We start from the raw sequence: 11659 nt of genomic DNA, 5'->3' as shown, positions 1-11659 counted from the left end.
TTTAATACCTCGGTATTCCTCGGTTCATGAGGAACAGCGAAAGATATAGGTTGCTGTAATTAATTCTTCAAGGAAAGGTAGAAGTAAAACGAGGACCAGGAAGACGAATAATTTTCTGGCTGAAAACTCTACGTTCGTGGTTCAACACAACAACCACAAATCTTTTCAGAGCCGCAGTTTGCAAAATACAGATTGCCATGATGGTCGCCAACATCCGAAACGGATAGGCACTACAAGAAGAAGACCTTCACTTCTATACGTATTTTTGATGCCGCTGCATTCAAAATATTTCTTCTTCCACAGATCAGCGGACTGGTGGGCAAATGTTGATGATTGAGTAGTAATAAGTCCGAGCTACACTCCAGACATTAAGTAAAAACTACTGTAGTACTTTTTTCAAAAGAGGGCATAAGTGAATTTTTCTTAAAACTGAAAAAGTTTGATTATCAATCCGCCACTGGTGTACTGCACCTTTCCAACTCAATTTCAGATAACGAAATACAGCAACATCCATTGGCTAAATCAAATGTGTTGCATTCAGATGGAGGGGTACCAATATATTACCATGTTCACCGCAAAACCTACTAGTGTGTAGTGTTAAATAGGATGAATGCCCATCAATGAACAGATACAGGACGAGAAATTTTGCTTTCTAACAAACTACTTATCAAAAAATTTGTAATGAATGAATAAAAAGTAACTCCTGTCATCCATCCACTTTCTGACCTCCTAATAACCCATTCTTCAGCAATTTCTGCTGCCTGCTTTTGGAATTCTCTAATACTTAATATGATGTTTATTACTCATGTTTTTTTCCCATTTAATATACAAAATTAAAGTAAAAACTAAATAGAATGAAAAGGATTTACTTTATGGTGATTTAATTGTATAAGGATCTTCAGAAATGAATTATAATTTGTATCGAGCGATTGTGCGCGAGATTTTCACGAGATACAACAAAAATCCGGATATATAAGACCATAATACGACCAGCAGTCGCGTATGGACGCGAAACATGTACGCTAACAACAAGAGAAATAAATAAATTGCTGGTGTGGGAACGTAAAATTCTTCGAATGATATATGGCCCTTGCAGAGACAGCGTGACAAACGAATGGAGGGGCAGATACAATAACGAGCTAGAGTCTCTATTCGGAAAAGAAATTCTAGTCAGATATATAAAGGCCAATAGATTCAGATATGGGCAGGGCATGTGATACGCAGTAACGACAATCGCCTTATAAACAATGTGTTCTGGGAAAGGCCAGAGGGAAGAAGGTCTGTAGGGCGGCCTAGAAAAACATGCAGTCATGCAAGATTTAGAGAAAATGGGAGTGCGACAATGGGAATTACTGGCACAGGACCGAAAAACATGGAAGGCGATAGTAAACGCGGCAAAGACTCACGAAGAGTTGTAGCGCCATTGATGATGATGACGATTATGCGCGTACCTTTTCGCTGTGAACCGATTTTGCGCCTCAGAGGGCGCTATTAAAATATCGATATTTGGCCAAAAATAAATCTATCTATTTTCCCAAGCTCAAAATATTCCTTTTCACTTCTTCTATCATTACTGTTAATTCATGTATACATTTTTATTGCTCAAATTTGCTTAAAGCCCTTCTAAACAAATTAATTTACAATTTTTTTAAGAAAATTAAAACTTTAAACGGGTATACCTATAATACAAACAAGATAAGTAATTTAACAAATTTTGTTTGAAAGTCTATAAATTAGGATTAAAAATGAGACTTTTGAAAGCTCATTTGTATGCGTAGTAGCAGAGTTACGATCGAAAAATACTTATTTTGCACTACTTTTACAATATCTCAAGTTGTAATTATTGGATTAAAGTTTAAATGCCATTTTCTTCGTTTTTTTTTTTCAAGGAACAAATTTTATTTGAATTTTTTTTTATATCTTTTAGTTTATTAGCTACAGCCTTATCTATACACAATTAAATCGTTTATAACAATTGTTTGACCAATTAGATGGAAATCCACCCTCGAAATTCGTATTCAGCAGCCAAAACTGCATTTAAAAAACTTGGGTGGACCTGTCAGAATTAAAAAAGGCCACGGATACCTAGCTGGTCCCTAGACTAATTGGCGGTGCCAGTTTACCAGCAACATTACATATGAACTGTTAGGCATTAGGATTAATTTGTTGGTAAAAACTTTTGTCACTTTTTCTTGCAAATGCGCTGTTTCCGCTGTTCCTAACCCGAGGTTAAGGAAAAATGATGTTTCGTCTGCATTAAGTAATCGACTTGGGTACTTGGGTCGTTTAGAACATCCTCGCAGTTCTCTAAAATGATTATATACTTGACTAAACCTTTTGAATGGCTTCTTTTGTTACCGTTAACCTTATGGATTTTGAGCAACTCTGGTACTTTTTCGGGATAAGAATCCAGTAAACCAGGTTCCTCATGGAGGTCTTTAAAGGGATTCTGTTTACCCAGTTCATGAACTGAACTCTGCTCACAAGCTGCTGTTTTTGTATATGAAAACCAGCTCTGGCTTCATCAGTGATGCACTTTTTGTGCACTGTTTTGACTTTTGACTTGTACTACAAAGTCACTCTGAGTATACCGTACTTATTTAGTGTTGTTACAACTGGCTACCCACATTCCTCAATAGCTTTCCCGATAGTTTCTTCTATAGATCGGAGCATTTGTCTTTCTAGGAGGCATGTTTTAATTGAAATTTTTTATTTTAGTAGTTGACATTCAAAAATTTCAATAGTTGAGATAGTGTCAACTTCTAAAAAGAGAGGGTACACAATGAAAAATTACAATTATGTTCTTACATTCTTAGTTCAGTATAAAATGGTAGTTTAGTATCAACTACTAGTATTTTGGTACGTGTGTGTGTGTTAGTCTTTGACACGAAGCCTAAACTTAGTTTTGAGGTTAAAACAACTTACAACATTAATTTTACCTTACCAAGATATTATCTTAATATTCATATAATATAGTGGTATGTATAATTACAATCACAATCATTCATAATTTCATTCATAATTTAATCAATAAATATTGTTTTAAACTTACCCTCTTACTACTTTTGTTTAGAAAACTTATATACACATAAATCTCTGAGAAAAATTTGGCGGGAATATTTTGTTTTAATGTTAAAAGGTTGTTTAGTTAAGACGATGTATAGCTAACTATGATATTATCTCTCCCTCCAATGGTGCTACAGCCCAAATCGAGGCTTGGCCTCCACTGAACCAACCTCCACGTCTAGCAAATTTTGCACGTCCGCTGACACTTTATCTTCCCACCTTTTCTGTGGCATTCATTTTGGTCTTGCATTTTACAATCTAGGGCTCTTTTTGTATCGCTTTGCAATCTTTTGGTCTCGTAGACTTGGATCTACTTTATAGTGATTTAATAATTATAAGAATTGTATGAGAAAATTCTATTAGGATCTTTACAAATGAAGATAAGGTATATACATATAAAATAATATATAATTTGTATCCAGCGGTTCGCGGGCATACCTTTTTGCTGCGAGCCGATCTTGCGCCTCACAGCGCGATATTAAAATATTGATATCTTGACCAAAAATAAACCTACGAACATTTTGTCAAGCTCAAAATATTCCTTTTGAGCTCGACTATCTTCTTTTTTTATGTAGACATGATTCTGTCTGTTTTTCAATGTGTCTCCAGAAAGTTGTCGTTCCATTGTTTTCGTGGCCTTCCTACTGATTATCTTCCTGTTGGGGAACCGTCTCTTGCCGTCTTTACTACTATATTTGTTGTCATTCAGCTTATATGATCGTTACATTCTACTTTTCTAAACTTAAATAATGTTAACTATAATTTTAACAATTACTTGAAGACTCCAGTCGTCAGAGACCAAAATGCTATTGAACCTCTAAAAATTATACGAACAAGCTAAACTTTGCTTAGAATGTCAATTTTACGACGCCAAAAAAAGATGCAAAAAAGTGTACTTCTTTTACCCTCGGGCAAGTGTTTTCATCTCTGCTGTTTCTAACATCCTTTTTGTCCTCTCTGTGTCAGGTCGTATTTCTGCCGCGTATACAAATATTGGTCTGACGACTGTTTTGTAAATTCTTCCTTTCACTTCTTTCCCGATATTTTTATTTCTCTATATTGTTTCATTCAGGCAGCCTGCGGCTCTAGGTACCTTCCGTAACTAGGTAATGTGATGTCTATATATTTAAACTCCATCACTTGCTCTATTATCTGACCTTCCAGCTAAAATTTACATCTTAGTAAATTTGCTGTTGTAACCATGCATTTTGTCTTTTTTGAGGAAATTAACATGTTAAATTTTTTGAGAGTTATATTAAATTGATGCAGCATACGTTGTAAAGCGTCTTCACTTTAAGATAGTAGTATTGTGTCGTCAGCATACCAGATTATTTAAGTTGTTTTTCTCCCATTTGGTATCCTTTTTTAGTTCTTCATTTTTTTATTATTTCATCCATAATCAGGTTGAACAATAGAGGACTCAGGAAATCTCCCTGTCTTATCCCATTGCTAGCTTCAATAGGGTCGGTTAGTTCTTCTTCTACTTTTATTGTGTTGTTTTGGTAGATGTTTTCGATTGTTTTGATTATTCTTAGAGGTATCTCTCTAGCGTACAATAAGTGGATAACGTCCTTTAATTTGTCCCGGTCAAATGCCTTCTTAAGGTCCACGAAACATAGATATGCGGTATTTATCTTCTGTTTTGCGAGACATAATGCTAATGTCATCGGCATAGGCGGCAATCTGTATTGATTTATTTGTCAGGAGTTTACCTCTTCCTGTATTCAGCTGTCTTATCACATATTCGAGAGTCAGGTTGAATAGTTTCGGTTCCAGCTCGTCTCCTTCCTTTAATCCTTTGACTAGTAAAAAGTTCTCAGTGAGCTCATTTTGTACTCTCAACAGTTGCTGCTGACGAGTCCATCGTTGCTTTTACTAGTCAGATGTATTTTTGGGGGATGTTAAAGCTATGCAATATTTGATATAACTTTTGTCTATTAATTGAGTCGTAGGCCTGTTTGAAATTTATGAATATATTGTGTACGTCAATATTGTATTCATGATTTGTGATGGTATTAATTACATTAAAAGTAATTTTAAAAGCTTATTATTTAGACTTAAAATGGAAAATGTCCACTAATGGTACAGCGGTCCATTGCTCGTGCATGTATCTTAGTTATTTAAGGATTTCATTTAGTCTCAAACCAGTGTTTTTGATCAACAAATGTTTCATGTAGATCTTTGTTCTGTGAGTAATGTTTGTACATTTATATCTTTAATTGTATTTAACGCCTGGAAGATGAGAAGAGAATTAGACTGAGATCTAAATCTCGTTCGTCTAACGTACCTATTTGGTGACGTCAATCTACGAACAAAACGATGAAATCAGACATTGCTGAAAACATTTAATTCTCTTCAGTGCGTTCTCATAGCAAGAATAGTCGAATCAGTTTTTGCATTAGTAAAATAGTTGTATTATTTTTCTTATAACAGTCGTTTTTAATACTTTATATGGAATTCTTCCAAACGTTTTTCTTAACCTAAAGTTCTATCCTAGCATTCCCACTTTCACCCATTTTCCCGATATTGGAATAAATATTTTTCTTTGGATTTGAAAGTGAAAACCAGTCCCTCAAAAACCAATTTATATTAAATAAGATAACATAAAAAACAGTTACAAAAATTAACAAAATATAAATTCTAATTTCTCATTAGATGCACCTCTGCCATATGCTTTTTGAATCCTTCTCGATAGTCAAAAGACTCCGGACACAGATGACAGCAGTACATGTTCGTCAGATCTGAGTGTACCAACCTCACATGATACTTCAACGCCGATTGATTCGAGTAAATCTTAAAATAAAAAAAATATATCAGAAAAAAAAAATAAAAATTACTATCTAGAGATCGTTCAGATTTTGTCGCAATCAAGGAGGATATAGGAAGGATAAATAGATTTGTATTTAACGACGATATAATCTCCCACAATTGTTATAAAACTACTTTTTTTCCGCATTTTGAGTTTTGGTCTCCAACTTGGAAGAGGTTTACACAATACAATTAAAAAAAAAATATAATTTTGTAGCTTTGGAAACAAAACAAATTGCTTTTATAATTTAACTTTACCTGCTCCACTTAATGCAAATTTAGAGATGTTATAAAAACCTAGAGGATGTCACCTGTGCTCACTATCCTAGGCATGAGTTCATATCTGGCATGATTTCATATTTATGTTCACTTATCCTAAGCCTTAGTGGTCGTGCAGTTTCTCTCATATAAAAATTGTTGCATTCGACAGGAATTTTATAAAGTCAGTTCTCTGATCTATTCTGTTTGTTGATGAGTATGGTTTTGGAAAGAATAGATCTTCCAAAACTAATAGATAGAGAAGCATAGATCTTCAGACCTTCTTAAAGAAATACAGATTTCTTATTTCATCACCTACTGACAATCAATGGTAACGTGATAGAACAAGTAGAAAAATATCAGTACTTGGGAACTTTGATCAATGAAACTAATGATCATACTGCAGAAATAAACAGGCGAATAGAGATTGCCAGATCAGCATTTATACGAATGAAGCCAGTCCTAACATGCAAAAGTCTAAATTTTGAGATTAGACTATGTACTATTCACTGTTATGTATTTTCAATATTATTATATGGAGCTGACACTTGGACGTTAAAAAAATGCAATTTAAAAAGAATCGAGGCTTTTGAACTCTGGTTATACCGCAGAGTATTAAAAATATCATGGAGTGACAGAATTACAAATAAAGAAGTACTGGAGAGGGTTGGTAAAGAAACAGAACTAATCACCACTATACAAACCAGAAAACTGGAATACCTAGGCCACGTGATAAGGGGACCAAAATATGAAATTTTGAGACTCATAATACAGGAAAAGATTCAAGGAAGAAGATCTGTTGGCCGAAGGCAGAACTCGTGGTTGAAGAATTTATGTGATTGGTATCAATGCAGATTGATTGATTTGTTTAGAGAAGCAAGTTCAAAAATAAAAATAGCCATTATGATTGTCAACCTCCGTAGGGAGACGGCACTCTAAGAAGAAGATTTCGCATCTTGCATTTTTATTTAGATCATAAAAAAAATATTGTGCAGTTAGAAATATCGATAATAATATATTATTATATATAATATACTAATATTTGATATAGGTACACATACTGAAAAATTTGTTTAAACCACCTTTTTGTTCGCTATTTAATTTACACCAGGGACAACATTTGTGTTTTGCAATATGTCTATCTTTTATAGGAAATTTGATTTTCTTGCGTGTTTCGCATATTTTTCCCCTAAAATAAATAATTTTGGAGATAAATGAAAAAATGTAGTGAAAACAATGTTTGCACCCATGTTCGTCCCTTTAAAAAGTATTGCTAAAAGAAATAGTTGGTTCCAAAATTACCTCCTCATTAGTGTTCTAATCATAGATGATATTAAGCAATGAAACTCTCAATAGAAGCGACGGACGCGAGGTAATTAAACAAATATAAATATATTAATCAAAGGTAAATGGAAAATATGCATAGAAAAGCAAATAACGCCGAAAAAAAGAAACGAATGTGGATTTTAAGATACATACCTTCCCACAATGCGGACAATTCCCGCACTGCGAACTATGATGTGGCTGGATCTCTACGTTGGCGTTTCTTTGATTCATCTCCTTAATCATTACATCGAAATTTTCTGGATGGTCTTCAGTTCTGATGCGTTGTTGAAGAAACTCAGACGGATATTCGAATGTGGAAGGACTCGTTGATGATTCTGAAGACGATTTGTAGGTACGCTTTTCCTGGTCTGCTTCCGGCGGTTTTCGAAGAATGTAAATTGTTTTCGGTGGCAAATCTGGTAACGCAGATTTTTCGCTGTGGAACATGTGGGACGAAGGTGATTTTCCTATACAGTAAAATTTTTATTAATAATTCTAATTTACAAAATTAAAATACAAAAATTCAAGTACTTTAAATATACAACTCTGCACAATTAACGCACCATCTTAAATGTACCACAAGTTTGAAGCTGTTTTTGCTTCTGAACATTTGATTAGATTTCGATGATCTTTTTTCACAGTCTATTTTTAAGGAATTATTGTGTAACGATCCAAAAAACGGGATGTAGTACTTCAGGAGTGACCGAGGAGGGGAAGTATAGCTTTATGATCGTCTAAATATGAAGCAATAATTTTTAATTTAATTTAATTTAAATTAATTTGCCGTTTTGCTCTACATTCTTTCTTTAATCATCTATTAAGAGTGTCTATATCACCCTTACTTCAAATTAGTTCTGGGTATGAGAGATCCATTTTAAATAAAATCTAACGACCTAAGAAATATGTTTCTCATGAAAAAGTTATAAAAACAGTCTCGATTTTGGCTCAGTTCGTTTTTTTTGTCTCCAATGAATATGCATTTAGACATTGATATTTATGTAGTGTAAAGTTTTGTTTATTCACACATGTGGTAAGTTGGTGATTATCCGTTTCTAATTAATTGCAATATTAAGATATCCTTTTTTTCATATACATATTTATAGAGCCCCACTGACAATTCACTTTTAATGCTGTTATACACTCCCAGACCTGTTTTACCATTTTGATTTCTGTCAACAGGGTCAACAACACTTCATTCTGGTTTAGAAAAGGTATTCTGACTAGGTATGATGTACTTGTTCCCTTGGATTTCGACATATTATTCTCCACTTTTGTCAGCTTTTTCACTACACAGTTAGACAATTCAATTAAATGCCATTTTATTAAAGGGAAAATAATTTCGAAATTACTTTCTAACAAAATAGTAAATATTATTTCCAAACAGGTATATAAGTGGAGATTATTATTATAAAGTTCAAAATATTGATACAATTAAATCTTACCTGCTTGGGCAGTTAAAGACTGCTCCAAAATACTGCTCGGTTTGTCACGCACTTCCAGTGCTGCTTCTAATATTGAACCCTGCTCATTTTTATCTTCAACTACAACCTCAACATTTTCACTAACATCATATTCATTGATGCTACCCTCTTCAGTCTTAACGTTACCAACTTCAACAACCTAAAAATAAGAACAAAATACTGCATTCAATACTCAATATCAAACAAAGCAATTCATTTACAATATTATTTCTTTTTATTCTCAATGCTTAGTGGAGTTAAAATTTGATTTTTGTAAAATGTAAAAGATATGGCACATGGAAGATTTAGACCAGTAAGCCATAACAAAAAAAAATGTAAATGTTATGATCACTTTAGTAGAATCATAGCAAATATGTTATAACTTATAGTTATAACATATTTGCTTATAGTTATAACATATATAAGTATAACTATATACTTTGAGCATTTTTAATTTGAAACAATATCAGTTGAGTTTTATACAGGATATTACAAACTTTTTTTAACAACTAGTAGTGCAGAAGAAAGAAACCCATAGTCTCTATGTATCATAAGAAAAAAGTTTACCTCAAATTGAGAAGGTGAAGATGAATTCCTGCTATTGAGAATTTGGGTTGGTTCATCTAATCCAGAACTAGCCGCCATCACTTTTTTAGGTTTGGGGGGAGTCATTTTGGGCTTCTTCTGTGGAGATTCTTGACAATCAGATATGTTCTTGAGTTTTTTAGCAGGAAATGGATGTTTCTTTTGATGAGTTTCTTCGTTATCTATAAGTCCCAATACTTGCAGCACCACTGCTGTGTTTAAAAAAGAAGCAAATTGTTCCTCTGACACTGTAACCTCTCCATGATACATAAAATTGATTATTGCCATCAGATCTGCATGAGCTACATCTTTAAGGATTACTATTGGATGGGGGCAGGGATTTTCCTAGAAGAATTAAAGATATTTAAGTACAGAAGTATGTCTAAGTTTTTAAGTTTCTTTGTAACTAAAAAGCAGTAAAAATGTTAATAAGGCAAAAATAAGGACAGAAAGGACAATATACTATTGAATATGCCTATTAAATTTGGAGACTATGCAAATTCTAAAGAAACATAATGAATACAATCAGTTATGTGTACCAAACAATTGGTAAATTGGTCTACTTCATTGTTCAACAAGAAATTATTATTATTATTAAATTAATATTACCAGTAATACACTAGGCACCTGGTAAAAATTGATGTTTCTAGAAAAATGATGAAAGAAATAATTTTTTCGATTTCAAATATATATGTGATTCACTTATTTAATGCAATTTTTGAACTACAATGGTTAATTATATAGTTAAGATGTTAGATGGTTAAGCTTTTATTTTGTATAAATAGGTAACATTTTATTTACACCTATGGACTAAATATCTGATACTGTCTTTGTACATAAAAAAGCATAAAATTTTGCATATAAATATTCATTATATAAATGTCTATTTTGTCCTAAAATTGTCTCAAACTTTGTTTTATTCTTAAGGTTTATGATTATGGGTCAGTTGTATACACTACTCTAATTTTTATTAAAAAAAGAATTACATAAAGTTCAATTTTAAAGAAATTTCTACTAATGCATACACAGCAAATCTCTCCAGTTAATAGAATATTTTCTACTTGATATTAAAATTAAATAAAACTTTCTATATACAACAATTTTTACAGCACCAAAAATTTAATTGTATAAAATGAAATTGGGTTACTTTAAATATTGTCCGGAAATAAGGGCTACATGCTGACAGGATAAACTTGTGGGCTTTGATATTAATCCCTTCGCAGGTTAAAGTAACATCTGCAAGATCTTCTGTATTCTGTAGACTTTCAAATGCACTCAAAATGTTGGATTCGAATTTGTTCCATTTTAAGCAGAAGTGTTTCGATGTCATGATAGGACGGAAAAAAAAGTGATTTAAACATTAAATTAACAAAACAAATATATATGAATCCTATTAAAATAAAAATATTTAAATTAATAACTTAAAATAAACCACGTAGTAAAATAAAATAAAAACATATCGAATAAAAACAGAAACGTCAATGTCAATAAAAAAATGAAAGTTTGCCAAATGTTGTTAAGGTGATTTCTGACAGAGGTCGCCAACGATATAGACTGCAAAAGTTTGTGTACAAATTTGAATTTTGATATCTTTAGATGCACTTTGATTTAATTATTTTGATTAATCAGTTTTTATAGTTAGGCGCAACAATTTATAGTTGAAAATAAGTTCCTTCAATTATAGCTCGTCAGACTTTTGTAGTGGTATGAGTTTTCGTGTGGTAACCTGATGAATTTTAAAACATTTTTATAAAAAAAGTGACTGGAGTGATTGACAAAATATATTCATTCTGCAACATTCAAAGAAAATAAAGGATAAAATGACTATGACATGATAAAGAAATATAGTTAAAGCCGTGTTAATAAGGCGAACATTAGTTTCTTATTTATCCGTCATCATACATAGGTAAGAGATTTATAAAAACAAGTACTATACTATAATAGGTACCTACAGATATGTCTTTGACCTGAAGTTCTGTTAATCTTTTTGAAGTAGCGATTTTTATTCATTAAAGCCTCTATATATTAAAAGTAAGAAATAAAGAGGCAAAAGTAGGTACACTTTGCACATGTAAACCACCATTATTCACACACCACAAATTTTAATTTTACCTAATTTTTAAAGATAAACAGACTGTCACAGACTCTCTCTCAAA

The 11659-nt window shown here is 32.5% G+C and overlaps 1 protein-coding gene across 1 annotated transcript; it reads right to left on the bottom strand.

Annotated features, from left to right (window-relative positions):
• Nucleotides 1-5638: 5638 nt before the first annotated feature.
• LOC140445487 (uncharacterized) lies at nt 5639-11001 on the bottom strand. The gene is made up of 5 exons (XM_072537534.1): nt 10651-11001; nt 9486-9848; nt 8901-9078; nt 7612-7925; nt 5639-5859 (listed from the first exon to the last, which is right to left on the bottom strand). The coding sequence occupies exons 1-5, from the start codon at nt 10831-10833 to the stop codon at nt 5707-5709; spliced, it is 1191 nt and encodes a 396-aa protein (XP_072393635.1). The 5' UTR covers nt 10834-11001; the 3' UTR covers nt 5639-5706.
• Between the last annotated feature and the right edge of the window lie 658 nt (nt 11002-11659).

This window comes from Diabrotica undecimpunctata, chromosome 7 (assembly GCF_040954645.1).
Source record: "Diabrotica undecimpunctata isolate CICGRU chromosome 7, icDiaUnde3, whole genome shotgun sequence".
NCBI classification, from domain to species: domain Eukaryota; kingdom Metazoa; phylum Arthropoda; class Insecta; order Coleoptera; family Chrysomelidae; genus Diabrotica; species Diabrotica undecimpunctata.
Note: the sequence above shows the minus strand (reverse complement) of the source record. Positions and strands in the feature narration are given on the sequence as shown.

Bases quoted from the DNA above. Each gene is read 5' to 3' on its own strand.
- LOC140445487 (XM_072537534.1), bottom strand. From the start codon at position 10,833: ATGACATCGAAACACTTCTGCTTAAAATGGAACAAATTCGAATCCAAC. The intron at 9,079-9,485 runs GTAAACTTTTTT...TCTTATTTTTAG, and splicing joins CTTCACCTTCTCAATTTGAG to GTTGTTGAAGTTGGTAACGT. The intron at 7,926-8,900 runs GTAAGATTTAAT...TTTACTGTATAG, and splicing joins GTCTTTAACTGCCCAAGCAG to GAAAATCACCTTCGTCCCAC.